Below are 18,175 nucleotides of genomic sequence, written 5' to 3'. Positions count from 1 at the left end.
ATCCATAAAATTCGAATCTAATACGTCTCACTTACGAATGAAGAGGAATACGATTAGACCGTAGTACTGAGTAACAAATTCGATACCAATTTATTCTCTCTACTTCTAAAATGCCCTTTTTTGTTCGATTGTAAAACCATTGCCCTTAATCTTTATGTTTCCCATATACCACTATATTATATCCAAAAAAGTTAAAGAATATAGATTCAAACCTAAAAATTTTCACCTACAAATAAATGTGAATACAAATAGGCCATAAGAGCAAGTCCACCGTTGTGGATTGCTCGAGGGACAGCGGACCAAACAAGGTTGGATAGCCCAGCTGAAGCCCTCCAGCGTGGGGAGCCCAAGGGACTAGGCAGACCCGAGCAATAGGCCTGTGAGGAATCGCCAGCTCGCGAGCCCGAGGTGGACCTAACGCAGGACTGATGTCAGCCTAGCGTCAGTCACATTTTTAAATTTTTTTTCTGTCAGGCGCGTGCACCTAACCTGATCGTGGGGGCGCGTTAGCCACATGGCTTCCCACAGTCCCTAGGGGCCTGCGGTACAGTTTGCCTCAATTACTGTTGGGACGCCACATGGCTTCCCACAGTCCATTCGATCTCTACGGCTCTTTAAAATGGGTAGTCCAATTTGCAACGGTAATAAAAAAAATTCTAATTTAATATCAACCATTCGATCTGAGATCGACGGTTGATATTAATCTGCTTTATAAATAAAAAAATAAAAGAAAAAATAGTTTTAAAATTAAGAAAAGTTACGGTTGTGACACGTGGCACAATCTGAAGTGTTGGAATTCAAATTTTTTTATATCCAACGGCAAAGATTAATTAGTTGAATAAAAATTTAAAAAAAAAATTGTTTTTACTTTTCTATAAATACTTCTCTTTATCATCTACCTTACAACACAATTTCATATTTTCTCAACTACTTTTAATCACATTCCTATCTTTCTCTCAAAGTTTCAATCCAATTTTTTTCAACAAAATGACTACTGATGTAGGTACAAATTGGTCGCTTCTTGAAGATGTTACGTTGTGTAGTAATTGAGTTGAAGTTACTTATAGTTCACTAATGAGATGCAGTTGCGAGAAATGTGGAGTCTTATTCATACCAATTATCTTGAGAAAATGGGTGGAAAAAGAACCAAAGAATCGATGTCCAGTCGTTGGAAATTACTTAGCCAATCATTTAGTACGTGGAAAGACGCTTTGGCACAAGCTAGTACTAATATTTGAAGTGGGGAAAATTACTCGAATCAGGTAACAATATATTATTTATTTGTTTGTACTATACCCAAATTTACATTATAATTATTTGTTTGTATTATTTATTTGTTACCTAATTACATTATAATTATTTGTTTGTATTATTTATTTGTTACCTACTTTCATTATAATTATTTCTTCTCCCGTATTGTGTAGCAACTTCAAGTACAAGCTTGGTACGGTGCCAAAACCAAAAGCAAAAATAAATCATTCAATCAGTGTGAATGTTGGAATATTGTCAAAGATTGTCCTCAATTCAGAGTTGTGCCTGTCGGTCCAGAAGTTTTCATGAACATCACCCCTCTACATTCTACACCCGATCATGGCTCGCATGTTCATGAAGATGATGCAAAAGAAGTGCCCGAAACGCCCCTCCCTGAACAAGCGTCAGGTTCAACCTGTTATCCAATTAGGCTGAAGGTAAGAAGACTTTAAAGAGAAAAAGGAGTGCTTCCAAGAATGATTATGCAAAGTACATGGAAGAACTTGCTCGCCAAGATGAATTGACTTTGGCGCGGAAAATGGCGAAATTTGAGGCTAATAAGGCTAGAGAGGAGGCAAAAGCTGCAGCTATTGAGAGAGAATTTCAAGCTAATGAGAGAGAAAGAGAGCTACTTAGGCAAGAAAGGGAACAGGTTAGAGAAGAAAGAATGGCTCAACGAGATCGTGAAATTATGAACATGCCTTTAGAAGGGAAGTCTCCAAATTCTAAATATTTTTTGAAGTCGGAGAAAGCGGACGTGGTGCGAAGGATGTGTGCAAGAGAAGCGAGAGCAAGACAAGATGATCCTAGCACCACAAGAGAAGATCATCCTAACACCACAAATTGGTTAAGTGATGATGAATAGAGTAGTTTTTGTAATCAGAGCCCATAATTTTCCAATCACTTTGGGTTGTAATTTATTATTTATTAAATATAGTACTTTATGTTGTTTCCAATTTATTGAATTTAGTACTTTATTTAAAGTGAGAGTAAATTTATTGAATTTGATAAGTTATTTATACTAAGAGAATATTTATTCAAATGACAAAAACACACCAAATAAAATTACATAAACATACCGAATAATAAAAAACTTACTAAAAAACAAACACACCAACTAAAATTAAATAAACACACCAAATAAAAACAAACACACTAAATGAACTTAATTATCTTTAGCTTGTTTCAATGCCCACTGGTGCTCTATCAAGTCATTTTGCCGAGCATTGTGCATATATGGCATTTGAAGTGCAGTATATCGTTGAATGACCAATTCATTGTAACGTCTATCCTTTTCTATTGGCTCATGTTGCACGGGTTCTTTGGTGGCGTCATGAGCACAATATATACGTGTTATTGAATTGTTCATCCTGTTTGGCTCATATTCATCAACGGCATTATAATCGTGCTCATCTTCTACAATCATGTTGTGAAGAATGATATACGTCATCATGATGGATCGAAACAACTCTACATTAAACAATCTGGCAGCACCCTTGACGATCGATCGCCCAACGAGCTTGGAGGATACCAAAACAACGCTCCACATCCTTCTTGCACCTCTCTTGATAGCTTGCAAAGTGTTTTTCCTTTGCACTTTGCGGACGTGACACTGTTTTGACAAATGTTGATCACCTTGGGTAAATGTCGTCTGCTAAGTAGTATGGCTCGTTGTACATACGTCCGTTGACGCAGTACGTTGCAGGACATCATTGAACACTAGGGATTAGGTAAGGATGTTGAGGTCATTTTGAGCTCCCAAAACTCCAAAAAAAGCGTGCCAAATCCATGTGTCAAGAGATGCCACCGCCTCCAAAATAATATTTTTTACTCCTTTTCTGTCCCCATAAGCGCTTTGCCATACACTTGGACAATTTTTCCATGTCCAGTGTATACAATCAATGCTTCCAATCATCCTAGGAAAACCATGCATCTTAGCCTTCTTCAAAAGCCTTTGCAAATCCATGTCAGTAGGTTTTTGGAGGTACTTTGCTGTATAGATAGATTCGATTGCTCAGCAAAACCTCATTAGTGACTCAAGAATAGTTGATTTCCCCATCTTCATTATCTCATCCACTTGGTTTGCAGATGCACCATATGCAAGCATCCGCAAGGTAACAGTAATTTTTTGCTGAGGAAGGAGACCCATAGCACAAAAAACATTCTTCTTTTGCACAAAGTAAGAATCATGGTTGCAAACAGCAATCATGATTTTGTTGAACAAGTGTCGTTCCATTTTAAAACGACGTCTAAAGTATGTATTAGGTAATGCACTATTATGGACAAAATAATCGTCCAAGAGTTCCGTACCTCGTTGTTGCCTACTTCTATCAAGGTTTCTGGAACGACTGGGCCTGCAGATCTGAGCCATAGCTTGGATGACTTGACGGGAATGTGAGGCTCTGCCCATTCTTGCTCCATCATCCCTCCTTCTACGCTCCTCATCCTCTTCCCTCTCATTTGTTGCCACCTAGAGATTGAACATTCCTTCTGATTAATTAAACAATTCTTCCTTTTGCTGATCAAGTTTCCACATCATCCTTGAGAAAGAAGACATTGTAAGAAAGAAGCAGAAACTATGAATAAGGATAGAGATTTTTGTGAATAATGAAGCAGAAACTATGAATAATGATAGAGATTTTGGTAAAGAATGAAGCATAAATTATGAATAATAATAGAGATCTTGAGAAAATTGGTGTGACATTTGTGAGGATGGATGGTGGATTATATGGAGGATCCATCCTCACAAATCTCACACCAATTTTCTCAAGATCTCTATCATTGTTCATAGTTTCTGCTTTCTTCTTCACCAAAATCTCTATCATTAATCATAGTTTCTGCTTCATTCTTCACAAAAATCTCTATCATTATTCATAGTTTTTGCTTCTTTCTTACAATGTCTTCTTTTTCAATGATGATGTGGGAACTCGATCAGCAAAAGGAAGAATTGTTTAACCAATCAGATGGAATGTTCAATCTCCAGAAGGCAACAAATGAAAGGAAAGAGGATGAAGAGCGTAGAAGGAGAGATGACGGAGAAAGAATGGGCAGAGCCTTACTATTACGGACAAAATAATCATCCAAGAGTTTCGTACCTTGTTGTTGGCTGCTTCTATCAAGGTTTCTGGAACAACTGGGCCTGCACATCTGAGCCACAACTTGGATGACTTGACGGGAATGTGAGGCTCTGCCCATTCTTGCTCTGTCATCTCTCCTTCTACGCTCCTCATCCTTTCCCCTCTCATTTGTTGCCACCTGGAGATTGAATATTCCTTCTTATTGGTTAAACAATTCTTCCCCTTACTGATCGAGTTCCCACATCATCCTTGAGAAAGATGACATGGTGAGAAAGAAGCAGAAACTATGAATAATGATAGAAATCTTGAGAAAATTGGTGTGACATTTGTGAGGATGAATGGTGGATTATATAGAGGATTCGGAAAGGATTAGGTTGTAGATAATGCCACGTGGCATGTCGTCATTCGTTAAAAATCTGATGGAAATCTATCTTCAAAGATTGTAAACAGATTATGACACGTGGCGCGACGTAATTGGTTAATAATCTTATCAGAAATTCATCACCAATAATTGTATTTTCGGATAATGACACGTGGCATGCCGTCATTCATTAAAAATCTGATGGAAATCTATCATCAAAGATTGTAAATAGATTATGACACGTGGCGCGACGTGATTGGTTAATAATCTTATCAGAAATCCATCACCAATAATTGTATTTTCGGATAATGACACGTGGCGCAACGAGTACGATTAAAAATCTTATCGAAAATCCATCACCAATAATTGTCTTTTCGGATTTTATAACAAGTGGTCCAACGAGAACGATTAAAAATCTTATCCGAAATTACAATTAAAATTATTTTGTATTATTTTATAAATAAAAAAAATACTAATATTTTATTGCCTATTGCCAAGGCTATTGAAGTGCAACGGTAGAGATGCAAAAAGCGATTACTGATTAAGGACAGTTACTTTTCACTGGGTGAATAGCATAGTGTATTTCCTGGGGAAAGATTTCACATGCTGGAACTGCTCTAAGAATAGTGAAAACAAAACTCCAGAATTTTACGGGGTAACTGATAATTGCCATCATTTTAAGAATTGTGATGACAAACTTGAGTTTTATCAGAACTTTGAGTCCTTTGTTGCTTGAATTGCTTTCTATTACAAAATTTAGGCTCCCAAGTATGGACGAAGAAATTGCAAATTCTTAAAAATCGTTAAATTTTCTCCCCTTCTAATCTCTCATTCCTTCCATCCCTTTCTATTTAAATGGTTACGATTAAACCGCATCAACATCTTGTATTAATTTTAAGACAACAGAATGACCAGCAATAAGCAACAATCCTGGTAAACGGTAGGAAGCAAGGCCAACATTTGACATAGCAAGCAGGAACATTGTCACTTGTTCAAACAAAACCTAGGACTTTTTCAGACAATTAAGTTTAGAAACATTCCATAACAAAATCTCATCACAAAAATAATGTCTGTAATGCTAGTAATTCCCAGAACCGGCAACACAACAGCCATTCACCGACACAAAATAACTGTTGCTTGCAACGAACCTAAACTCAGACATAGGAGCATCGACAAACAAAACCAACTCTTATGATTACCGCAACCTTCTTGCCTCCCTCTCGGACTCGAGCAAGGTAAGGATATCCCCCTCCCTGACCGGTCCCTTGACATTCCTCATGATGAAACGGTTCTGGTCATCCAGAAACTTGACTCTCACTTGAGTCACCTGGCCACGAGATCCAGTCCGTCCCATAACCTTGATCACAATAGCATGCTTGATCGTGTTTTCCATTCTTCACAGAAAACAAAATAGAAAAGAAAAATTCAGAAAACGCAAATCGTCAACTAGTAGTCTGAGCTAGCTGCCTTGTACGAGAACTATTTGAATACAAAATACATGCAAAAAGACAGCAGCTGTCAGCTAAAGGAAAACAACAATACAAAGTTATGCCTACTGATTAGGGGGATCAACAATTTATCTTAGTTTGTAAAGCATGAAACAGAACAAATCAACTAGTACAACTACCAAAAGAGGTAAAAAGGAAAGCAAAACCCCGCTAGCATTAGAAGATCAAGAGGGCACACAGCTCTACAAAGCATTATGAATTTACGATAATAAGTCAAACACAAGTTAAGATTCCAGAACCACCACGAAACACAGCACTCAATAGGGATAACAAATTCATGGCATTTGGTAAGATTCCGATGCCATTGAGAACCAGCTGCAAAGTAACATTCCGATGATGAAACTTCGTAAAGGAATATATATTAAGTTTTAACATTTATACAATGCGTTACAATTAGCGTATAAAACACAAGTTAAGATTCAAGAACCACCAGAAAAAGGAGCAATAAAAATCAAATGGGTATCCAAAACTAGTGGTATTTGGTAGATCCCATTAAGAACCGAGCTGCAAAGTAAACTTTCTGATGATCGAACTTCCTCCGGTAATATTAAAACCAGTAAATCAGATTACAGAAAAAATGATCACTATTTAACATTGCCTCAAATATTGCGATGATAATATATATATATATATATATATAAATCGATTAGAGGGACCAAATCTAACCATATTTTTCTACAAATAAACAAAAATTAGACAAATAAAACTAGAAGAAAATATGAAAAGAACGAAAAAAAGATATAAATCACTAACTTAATCAGCTTAAACCAAAAATTGTGAACTAAAAATTCAAACCAAATTCTAATTAAAAGAATAACATAAACGAAGAACAAAGAACAAAATATAAAACGCGATAGCAGATGCAGTGAGAGAGATAAGATATGAACACTGACCTGCAGGTTCGACTTTCAGAAGATACTGCGAGAGCTTGGAGAAGACGAAGAAACAGCGTCGCAGAAGGGCTTGCTGAATCGCAAGAGACGAGGGAACGGCGCAGTGCAGAAGGTGGGAAGAGCGGAAATATAATTTAGTCGACTAGGGTTTGGGTTAGGTTTACTGTTTTGCCCTTCTTATTCTATTAATTTCACGTCCACCGATTATTCAAAGTTCGCAGGGCCGACGTCGTTTTTATGTATTCTTCATATCCCGCCTCTCTTGGGTATTTATCAAATATGGTAAAAAATTAATTTTTAATTTCAAAAATATCCCTTTTTATAGATCTTTCAAATATATTCAAAATTTCATCTAAATGGACACAATACTCTCAAATTTAACAATCAAATAAATTAAAGGTTTTTTTAGCCAACATGATTTGTGACATTGACATAACTCCTTAATCTGATCCTTAATAATTAATGATAATCAATAGTAGTGTTCTTAAATTTGTCTATCATGAATCATTTTAGTCTTTGTTTGAATTTTTCCATCGTAATCATTTTAGTTTTTTTGTGAAAAATCTGTCAATTGCTCTATTAGTGTGTGTTGGGGTAAAAAAAAAAGGTTCCTCAATGCAAGGAAAGTGGAGATGATGGTGGCAATTAAAATCCATGGTGAAGATTAACCAAGAAAATCTACACCATTCATTTTTTGAAAACAGATGAAAAAAATTAATTAAATCAGAAAAATTAAAGAGCCATGTTGCTGGAACGTGTGAGGAATTGCCCATTTCCTTCAACATGCAAAAGGGAGTTAGTGAAAAACTACCCATTTTCTCACCCCACTCTTCCTGTCAACCTAAGTCTATAAAAGAGGAGATCAACAGAAAAGCACAAGGAAAAACCAACAAAAGGGCAAAGAGGAGTACAGAGGGCTTCACAGCAAAAGAAAAGAGGGAAAGCAAGGAAGACATGACAAAGGGAGCAAAAATATTAGATATGAATTTATTGTTTATATTTTGTTCTTTGTCTTGGTGTTGGTTCAGTTTTTGCAGAGGAAAAGAAAAAAGACTTGGCTCTTCTTATTTTCACCTAAACAAAGAAAATGGTGAAAACTTCCACCATCACGGCCATCAGAAGGATAAACCTCCTATTTCCACTTCAAATTTCCAAGGCTGCATCGCTTCTCTCCTAGACCCTCCACCAAAGCCCACGCTCCCAGCAGAACTACGAAACTTTCCTCTTTCCTCGCTCATATCCTCATGCGACATCTCCCGATCTACGAACACGGTGACTGCGACAATCACTACCGCCAGTGCTAACCTCCCCAGTGACGACAGAACTAGCCTCCACCACGTCTGCGAAAGGTTCGGCTGCGACACATCCACCGTCATCAACAAGCTTTGCACCTATAGAAACGAAGATGATGGAGAACCGCATCCCAAGAAGCAAAAGTAACTCTTTTCCCTCATTACTGAGCCTTCTCCAGATTAAGATCAAAGCCCACCTGCAGTCGCCGAACACTACCACTTCAACAACACCGACGGCCACAGCAGCCACGCCGTTCTCCAATTCGCAAGCCCAACAACCGCAGCATGTTCCCAAGGTGGTCATCGATAGAGTCCTCCATTTCAAAAAGCCAATTCATGTCCCCCGTGCAAATGGATCTTCTCTTTCATTTTGCAACAATGACACCCCATGGTCCTCCGTTTCTGTTGCGACAACCGCCTAACAATGGCGCCGAATGAGCAGCGATAGCAGCCGCTGGTAGAAGCCTCAACAGCAGGCAACAACCACAACAAAGCAACATTAGGCAGCAAGCAAGCCATAAAGAACAAAAATGCAGCCAACAACAGTGAGGGACAGAGAAAGTGAACACAAAGATGAAAGCCAAAGACACAACCGTAGAAAAAGAGAATGCAGCAGAACACAAAGCCAAAGACATGGTTGAGAAGCGGAGAAAGAAAACGCAAAAAAGAAAGAGAGATGTCGTTTGAAGCACAAAAACTACAGTCTTTGCTTGGAGAAAGAAGATTCAAAGTGGAGGACTCATGTTCACTCTTTCCGAAGTGGTGCCTTTCGTTCATACTCTTCGTCCATGCCAAGAAAGAAAAGAGCAGTCTGTGCCATCTCCGCCGAGCTTTCGCTGCCATGAATTTCTCAGTGGTCTAGACCACTCGACGAAGCTCAAGAGGATGTTCTATGGCCAGATGCCTTCCGCTATCGTCGTCAGCTCCTTGAATTTCCAAGGAGTGATCGGTGTTCTCCATCGTCCATACTCCATCCCAAGAAGGAAAACGCGTGCAGTCATCCATCTTCACCACAACCAAACTCCCACAAATAGCATGAGTCTGAAGAAAGCAAAAACTGAAAGCAGCAGAGATGCAACAGTCTCATGTAGAGTGACAACGCAGTTGCCAAACAACGATGACAACAACATTCCTTTACTGTTGCAGTGAAGAGCGGTATGCTCCTTCCTTGGTGACAAGTCTTGGAGAAAGCCCAGCAACTATGAGTTCTTTACAAATAGTAGAAAAAAGAGTCATCCTACCCTTTTTGTTTTGAGTACACACTTGGGGAAAGAAATCACCGACAACAAATGAGATGAGGACGACCCCTACTCACCGTCGTTCATTTATTTTCTTCTTGTGCAAATATGGGAAGTGAAAAAGTAATGAAGATGAACAAAGCAATCTCCACTGTGGTTTTAAGGACCATAACCGATGGGTTGTTGTATGCCTTTCGTAAAGAACCCATTAAAATGGGTGTTGCAGTAAGCTTCAGTGGTGAAATCAAAAAAGAAAATGATGTCTTCCTACAATTAGGAAGGTCCTAGCAAAAGCATATTTAAAATGATGTTCATATAAGGTTCCAATCCTATAAAAAGGCTATTTAAACATGGCCCTGGCCCCACAAAGAAATAAGACAAAAAGCTTTGAAAGGAAGATGTAATTGTTGCTTCCATGTCTTCTATCCAAGAAATAAAAGGAGGATGGATGAACCTCCATGCTACACACGTGGGCTTTATAAATATGGCCTCTATTAAGTTGAAATTATTCATGAAGCCTAAAATGCGGAGACAAAAGATACGGCACTAAGCAAAAGTGAAATGCCAAAATATTAGTGGATTAATTTCACTTAGGATGCCTCAAATGGCACAAAGCCACATTGAATGTCAAAGGGCACGAAGTTGCATCAAAGCCTAAATGGCACAAAGCCGATACAAATGGCATGAAGCCATATCAAATGGCACAAAGCCACGACAAGTCTCAAATGGCATGAAGCCATGTCAAATATCAAATGGCACAAAGCCACATCAAATTTCAAATGGCACAAAGCCCCATCAAATTTCAAGTGGCATGAAGCCACATCAAGTCACAAATGCCACAAAGCCTCGTCCTGCTCCAATGGTTCAAAGTCCTTGCCCGCACGAGCTAAAACTGCATAAGGCATCAAAAGCTCCAAGTGACTCAAAGTCCTCGCCTGCAAGAGCCTAAATTGCACAAGGAATCAAATGCTCCTTGCCTACACGACCTGAAACTGCACAAGACATCAAACCCTAACAAATACAAAAAGAACTACGAGCGGCTTATGAGGGTACGTAGGCAATCTAAGGCTCGACCTAGGTGCAGTCGCAAAATCAAATAAACACCCAAATCCCCAAGTTACGATTTATTCATATTGGAATCAAAAGGTTTTTCCCTTTTAACAAAGGATTGTAATTAATAGACGCATAGTCTATAATGGGTCGAACTCAAATTAATAAAACCTTCTTCGGAAAAATGAACGAGGGCGAAATTGTGTCGAGTGAATTATTTGTTTACATATTGTGTCCAAATTTTTGCTCAATAGTTTGATGATGTGGCGCCACGTGGATATCACAAATACAATCATATAACGACATGTGGATTAACTTTAAAAACTATTTTTATATTTAAAACTAAAAATGATATTAGTAAGAAAAAGACATTTAAGGCATGATTGAAATTTTGCTGCTCCCACTTGCGGTAACCGTGGTGATGCTTAATGTCCGTGATGAGGGGGTCAAAGTGGATAGGGTTGTGGTGGTGGAGTGTAGAAGCGAAGGTGAAGTTGGACCGGAGCCTGAGGAGATAGTAGCTAAATTTTTTTTAATTTATTTAATTGTTAAATTTGAGGGTATTTGTGTCTATTTTAAGTGAAATTTTGGATATATTTGAAAATTTTATAAAAAGTGACATTTTTGAAATTAAGAGTTAATTTTTTGCTATATTTGATAAATACTCCTCTCCCTTCCCCCCTAACAAAGGGCTCTCTTTCCAAATTGAAGCACTCTCGCCTGACCTCGTTGTTCAGTTTCTACTGGACGACGATGAGGAATCCCCGACCTTACAGAGAGTCCTCGAGAGGCACATTGAACGACCTCTACAGTTTGATTTCTCGCTCCAGAGAAATACACTTACAGCAGAGTGGATTGAAATTATGCTAATTGTAGTAATATAATTGTTTTCTTAACAACATTTGAATGCATAACGAATTTAACTCTTATATGTGTATATATATGTATTCATAAAAGGATCATTGGAGAGGAATGGGAAAGTGACCTCGTATTGACCGTTTTGTGGCCATGTATTGATCATACTGTGATTGTTTATAGTTCAATGTCTTTGTCATCGTATTGATCGTTTTGTGGCCATGTATTGATCATACTGTGACTGTTTATAGTTCAGTGTCTTTGTCATGTTTTGGCCCCAAACTATAACGTTATGGTTAATAAATTAGGGTTATCGCTCATGTTTTTACTTAATTAATCAAATATTGAACTCGGCGAAACTGAACTGTCAATGGATTAAAATTGTGCTAATAGGGTAGCTTAATTGTGTTCTTATCAGAGTTTGAATGCATATAGACCTATAGGGCTTATTTTTTCTGTTGAACGTATATGAGAATCCTGTAAGAGGAGATCGGGGATCCCGCTATTGGAACATGATAAGATTGTACCTTTTTATCGACCATTTCGAGGCCATGTATTGACCATGTAGTGGCCATTTAAATTCAGTGTTTTTGCCCTTTTTGGCCCCACTCTATGGACCGCTATATTGTCAAATACATGGTTGTGAGATGGCTCAAACAAAGGCACTGTCCTATCTCGCTCAAAGAATGGTGCGGAATCCCTCTTAGAAGGAGCTCATATTTGTTTATACTTAAATTCTGAGAGCCATGATTAGAATTCAAAATAAGACCAGTCCAAGTAGTCAAGCTTTCCATCTTTTTCATCTTCTTGATACTTGGATTTCTAGCAACCCTGCTTCTGAAAAAATGCATTCGTTCATTTGTTCTCAGATATCAATGTGGATGACTGACAGAAGCTACTTTCGGCTTATGAGCTCTGATGTTGTTAACCGACTCGAATTGATTGCAAACATTCAAGGAATAGAACAAGCTGAGGATTATTTTAACAACATTCCAAAACAATTGAAAACTCTCGAGGTTTACTGTGCTCTACTGAACAGCTTTGCTCATGCAAAACTTGTGGAAAAGGCTGGGGACGTTATGCAGAAGTGATAGGAGCATATTCATGCGACTTAAATGGCTTGTTCTCGTGCATTTACGTTATGTTTCTTTAGTTATTTTAGTCCTTTATGCTTCTTTTGTGTGTTTTCAGGTTCTAAGGGCAAAGTATGCAAAATGATGCATTTTGGAGCCTTTTGGAGCAAATTAGAGATTGGAATGAATATCATATGCTTAAAGCCAAGTAGATGGACGAAATTGAAGACCAAAGGAGGCTAGGAATAAATAAAGAGATGAAGAAATGAAAATGAAGAACAAAGAGTTCACATTCACCACCAATTCAACACATGCAGCCATTCACCCCTTTTCTCCAACCTTGCCGTGCACATCATCATAAACAATTAGCCATTCCACATGCATTTCCACCCACATGCACTTTAATCATTCAATCACACCATTCCATCCATTCATTCAGCCATAAGTAACACCACACACCAATTCTATCCCTTGTGCCGTGCATCCTCTCACCAAGAAATCATTCATTACACATGCATTCATCAACATATCTAGCTGTCACTCACATGCATTTCCTTCATCATTTCCAACCCACATGCACCCAGAAATCATCCTTGCCGTGCACATTCACTCACCACAAACAAGCCACATGCATTTCCAACCCACATGTCCCTTTAATCATTCAAACATGCACCCTTTATACTTTCATTAATTAAACCATTCAGCCACATTTTCACCAACAACAAGCATCATTGCCGTGCCTTTCCAGATTTCCAGCATCCCATAATCATTCACACCCCTTTAATCCACATGCACATTCACCCCTTTCGCCACACCAAAACCGTGCACATACATTTCCCTTGTGCAATTCCAGCTTTCCACAACATATCTAGCTGTCATTGCACATGCTTTCACATTCATTTCCAGCACCAAACATCCCATGTCGTGCATTCCCTTTCATTTCAGCCAAGTCACATGCATTCCCTGCATAAATCAGCCACATGCATTCCCCTTTGATTTTCCAGCTTTCCACCAAGTTCCTAGATGTCATATTCCCTCTTTTTCACCTATAAATAAGCATCCATTGCAGCCACAATTCAGGGACTCTTCCATTTCAGAAAATCATCCACAAACACCAACCATTTCCTTGTTGCCGTGTACTCCCTATTAATCCAAACACCACCAGAAATCATTCCTTGTGCCGTGGCTTTCCCTTTCCATTTTCACCACTCCCCAAACCATTCACACCATCAAACTATCCTTAGACCTTGTGCCACAATAAAGAGGAAGAGAAGAGGGCCTAAACGTTCATACAATTCAAGTTTGAATTGTTGGAATGTTTAGGTGTTTCTTTGATTTCAATGTTTAATTTCAATTCTCTTTGTTTTGTACGTATGAGGAACTAAACCCCCCCTTGGCTAGGGGGGGATTCGAAATATATGTTTATGCTTGCAATATGATTTGATTACTTCTAATTGCGTTTCATAAGTTGTGAATTCAATTTGTTTAACTGTTTGATTGATAACTTATTTATGTATGTTTATTGAGAGTGCACGCTTAATTTTCATGCATGAATATGACGCTAGAATATAAGTGAGTTTCACCTAATAGTTATGAACTTATATTCACAAGTAGTGGAGGTTGCTTATAAACAATCGCGTTAAATGAATTCTTGGCAAGAGTATCATGCATTCATAGTTACAATTGCCTCGTCAACACTTATAATTTTCATAGAACATAATGATCTCTCATTGTATCTCTTCTATGCATTCATGTTGAGAACCATTGGAGAATGATTTGAATTGTCGCATGCATCATCCAATTCAATAACATAAGGAAAATTTGAGAGTTAATTAGTGCATCACGGTTAACTTGGGGTGTTGAGCATCATGGTTTATTGAAAAGCAATTGGAAATCGTTTTATATGCAAGTGTAACATGTGTGGAGATGAACCCCTTAGCTAGCTTCCCATCCATTCATTTCCGTCAAATTCGTATTTACAATTTGTTTTCTTTACAATCTATCCATTTTAGTTTAAATTCGTCCAAACCTCAATCCCCCCCCATATTTTGTTTAGTCTTAGTCTTAATCTATCTTATTCTGAGTTTTGCATTCTTTGAGTCTAGTATAGTGTTTTAAACTTGTTTTTACGTTTTTGAGTCAAATCCAAATGATTAACAATCCCTCCTAATCCCTGGTCTAGAACGATCCCTACTTACATACTTACTACAATTGATAAAAAGAGGGTTTAATTTGTGTGCGTATAATTCTCGCATCAAGAAGATGAGGGATTTGGGGTTTGCTAGGACACCGTTGTCCAACAACATTTTGCTCGATTTGTATTATCAGATGGAAACGCTAACAAATTCAATGTTTTAATGAGTGAAATGGAAGAGAGGGGCATTGGTCCTGACAAATACACTTATAGCAGAGTGGGAATCCAATCCTGAGGTTCCTATGGATTGGGATGGTTATGTCAATGAAGCAAATGGTTATACGGAAGCACGAAATGTGAAAAAGGCATTGGCAATGCTAGAGAAGGTTGAGAAACTGATACCCAAGTTCTAAAAGATGGGAGTGTATGTTGGATAAACGATAAATTTATATACGTTAATAAATAATAAATGCAAATAAATAATTAAACAAAGTATGAACAAAACGAAATAATATTAAACAGATAAACTGAAGATCGAGGTTTGCGTACATCAATGGACATCTGCTTAACTAGGATTCAACGATCTAAGTCGATATTTCAGCACTGGAAGACTAGACTTTTGGGGAATATATTTGTGGTTCTCTCAATACGAAGGTTTGTGATCATAGAAGGAGAATTTATTTTTTCTATGTTCTAAATGTCATGCATATGGATGCATATAAGTGTAACAACCTTGGTGTATAACAGAGGTCTTTTGATAACAATTTTTTTTTTTTGAATAAACGATATTGTCTTCACTAGAGGGAGGGATGAGTTTAGCCTCATAATGAGTTAGCAAATAATGTGGTTTAAATTCGCATTATACAAGAATCGAACTTAAACTTGTCACTTACATTTTGTTTTCAATTATTATTATTTTTCTTTAAAATTAATTAATTTTTTTTTCAGAACTTTAAAAATTAATAACTGAAAACAAATTCAAACCACTAAAACCTGAAAACTGAATAAACGGGTATAAATACCCGCCCGCAGCCGACGCACTAGTGTCATCATAACAACCAAGCTTCTGTCCAAAACACCGCAAAAAATGGAACAAAACCTCTCCGCCCAAACCCTCCCCAACTCACTCCCCAACCACCGGAACGTCGCCTCAGACGACGACGACGACGCACCGACCCTAAGCCTTCAAGCCCTAGAAGCTTTGAAGGAGTTCCTAGCCGAGCAAACCCAGTCATCACCCGACACCGCCGCCGAGAGCCGAGCAGCCGATTCGACTGGTCCTGCTCTGATCTCCGAAGACTGGAGACTGAGTCAGTTCTGGTATGACCCCCGCACCGCCCAAACCCTAGCCCAAGAGGTCCTCACTCTCTGCAACTCCGCCACCGCCTCCGCTCGGGTCGCCTGCGTGGCTTGCCCCTCACTCTACGCGTATCTCAAGGTCCTTTCATCTTTTCAATATCTGGGGTTTTATCAAATTTTTAATCTTTTGTTTGATACGACTGTATTAGGAAGGAGCGGATTTGAGTTAAGCCACACAATGGACCTGCAGTAATTTCATATTGAACTTACCATTCACGAGAGTTGAACCTGACACGTGTGACTAGACCGTAGTACTAATGATTTTGGTTTCTTTATTTTTTTGACTGATTTTTGGATTTTCAGAATGCTGATTCCGATGTGTCTGTACAACTGCTCGAGTATGACAAGCGGTTTGAGCAGTACGGCAGTGATTTCTCGTTCTACGATTACAACCGGCCTGAAGATTTGCCATTGGAGCTGAAGAATGCTTTTGACATTGTGGTTGCTGATCCTCCTTACCTGGTGAGCAATTGCAAAATTATGATTCTTTTATGTCTATCTTTTGTCGCTTCGGTTTGGTGAATTCAATTTGTATCACCGATTCGTGTTTGGCCATATGTGCGTTCTCACTATGGGATATGATGTGTGTGTTATGTACAAAAGAATCTGAATCTTCACACACTCCGTAAGAATTAAGATCGGGCTTTCCTTTGGGTTGCAGTTGAAATACATTTTGATGATTGTATGTACCGCGTTTAGTTACCGCATTGCTTTTCTACATCTGTTGTACAGAGGCTGAGTCCAGTTGCATAGGTGGGGCATCTAGTTTCATCACTTCCTCTTTTTCGTTGGATTCAAACTAATTAGATTTGAGAATACGGTTTTTCAGACAAATGTAGCCGTGAACTTATGGCATTTTGGCTGTTTTGATGGTTGTGAACATATTGCTTATGTAGCATAACTGGTGTTGACAGAGTCAGGAGTGCTTGGAGAAAGTCGCTCAAACAATTTCATTTCTTGCACGATCAGAAAAATCTTACTTGCTTCTCCTCACAGGTAAACATTATTATGTATAATTTTGTAAAATGCAGTAAGAGTATTGTCATTCCTGCACAGGCTACACGGTAATTACTTCTAGAAGACAAGAATAAAACATTTTAAATTAAACCATGTTGTTTCTTGCACATTTCAGCTGAGTGCATCCAACTAAATTGTTATATGATGACTTGCAGGAGCTGTGCAGAAAGAGAGAGCAGCTGAACTCATGGGATTGCATCCATGTGGTTTTAGGCCTCAACACTCTAGCAAACTAGGAAACGAGTTTCGTCTGTTCACAAACTATGATCCTGAGACGAGATTAGAAGGGTGGGAGTTAGAGAAGTAGGAACTCTGTATTCTCTTGTGACCATAAACTGGTAAGTGACGATCGGCCGGTGAAAATTTCTTTCTTCCTTCACAATAATATGTAATGGGAAGTCAACGTTTGCTGTATTATATACATATACAAATTAGCATATGCTAAGAACGCAGTTAAGATATGCATGCTTAATTCTGATTGAGTTTGTTGTGAAATCTGAACACTATCGTACTTTTTACGATCATTGGGAGAGGCAATTCTATTAAATGTGTAGCAAGGTCACATTAACCAAATCTGAAATGTTACCGTGTTTCGATGGGTGCAGATTCACAACTCGGCATCAAACTTTATTGCCTGCAAGGCATAGACGGATACTAGAAAGATGTTGGCGGAAGCTCTGATATTGCATCAAGACAAGCTAAAGCAGAGCAGTATATTTTTTGCTACTCTTCCAGGCTGTGTTTTTATCTCTTCTTGTTTTCTTCAACGCCCCCACAACTTTTAAGCCGAACTTTTATTTGCCAGTTTTGATTGCATTGTGCACATTTCTTGATGATTTCATGCGTCTTGTATCTTTTGAGGATAAAATTCCACGTTGTTAGAAGTGCTCTTTTGAAGTGCTCTTTGGTAAATACTAAAAAGTGCTTTTGTAATCCAATATTAGCTGTTGTTCTACAAGCACTTTCATATTGGAGTCAGTCTCAAAGAAGCTTTTATTAACAATAACATATTGATCGTTTATTAATAACTCAACAATAACATAATAATCACGAACAATGATATAATG

General features: G+C 38.2%; 2 protein-coding genes and 1 pseudogene across 2 annotated transcripts; 2 read left to right on the top strand and 1 right to left on the bottom strand.

The window, feature by feature from the left end:
* Nucleotides 1–5,623: 5,623 nt before the first annotated feature.
* LOC103963299 (40S ribosomal protein S28-like) lies at nt 5,624–7,252 on the bottom strand. Its single transcript, XM_009376109.3, has 2 exons — nt 7,091–7,252; nt 5,624–6,083 (listed from the first exon to the last, which is right to left on the bottom strand). The coding sequence occupies exon 2, from the start codon at nt 6,080–6,082 to the stop codon at nt 5,885–5,887; it is 198 nt and encodes a 65-aa protein (XP_009374384.2). The 5' UTR covers nt 6,083; nt 7,091–7,252; the 3' UTR covers nt 5,624–5,884.
* Nucleotides 7,253–11,049: 3,797 nt separating this feature from the next.
* LOC103965042 overlaps nt 11,050–18,175 on the top strand; it is a 29,365-nt pseudogene continuing 22,239 nt past the window's right edge.
* LOC103963294 (EEF1A lysine methyltransferase 1) lies at nt 15,805–17,997 on the top strand. The gene is made up of 5 exons (XM_009376095.2): nt 15,805–16,170; nt 16,395–16,553; nt 17,006–17,087; nt 17,264–17,446; nt 17,714–17,997. The coding sequence occupies exons 1-4, from the start codon at nt 15,820–15,822 to the stop codon at nt 17,413–17,415; spliced, it is 744 nt and encodes a 247-aa protein (XP_009374370.1). The 5' UTR covers nt 15,805–15,819; the 3' UTR covers nt 17,416–17,446; nt 17,714–17,997.

The sequence above is a fragment of a genome, unplaced genomic scaffold, assembly GCF_019419815.1.
Source record: "Pyrus x bretschneideri cultivar Hongxiangsu unplaced genomic scaffold, Pyrus_bretschneideri_v1 Contig9, whole genome shotgun sequence".
Lineage (NCBI taxonomy): Eukaryota > Viridiplantae > Streptophyta > Magnoliopsida > Rosales > Rosaceae > Pyrus > Pyrus x bretschneideri.
The sequence above is the reverse complement of the archived record's forward strand: the minus strand, read 5'-3'. Positions and strand labels throughout refer to the sequence as shown.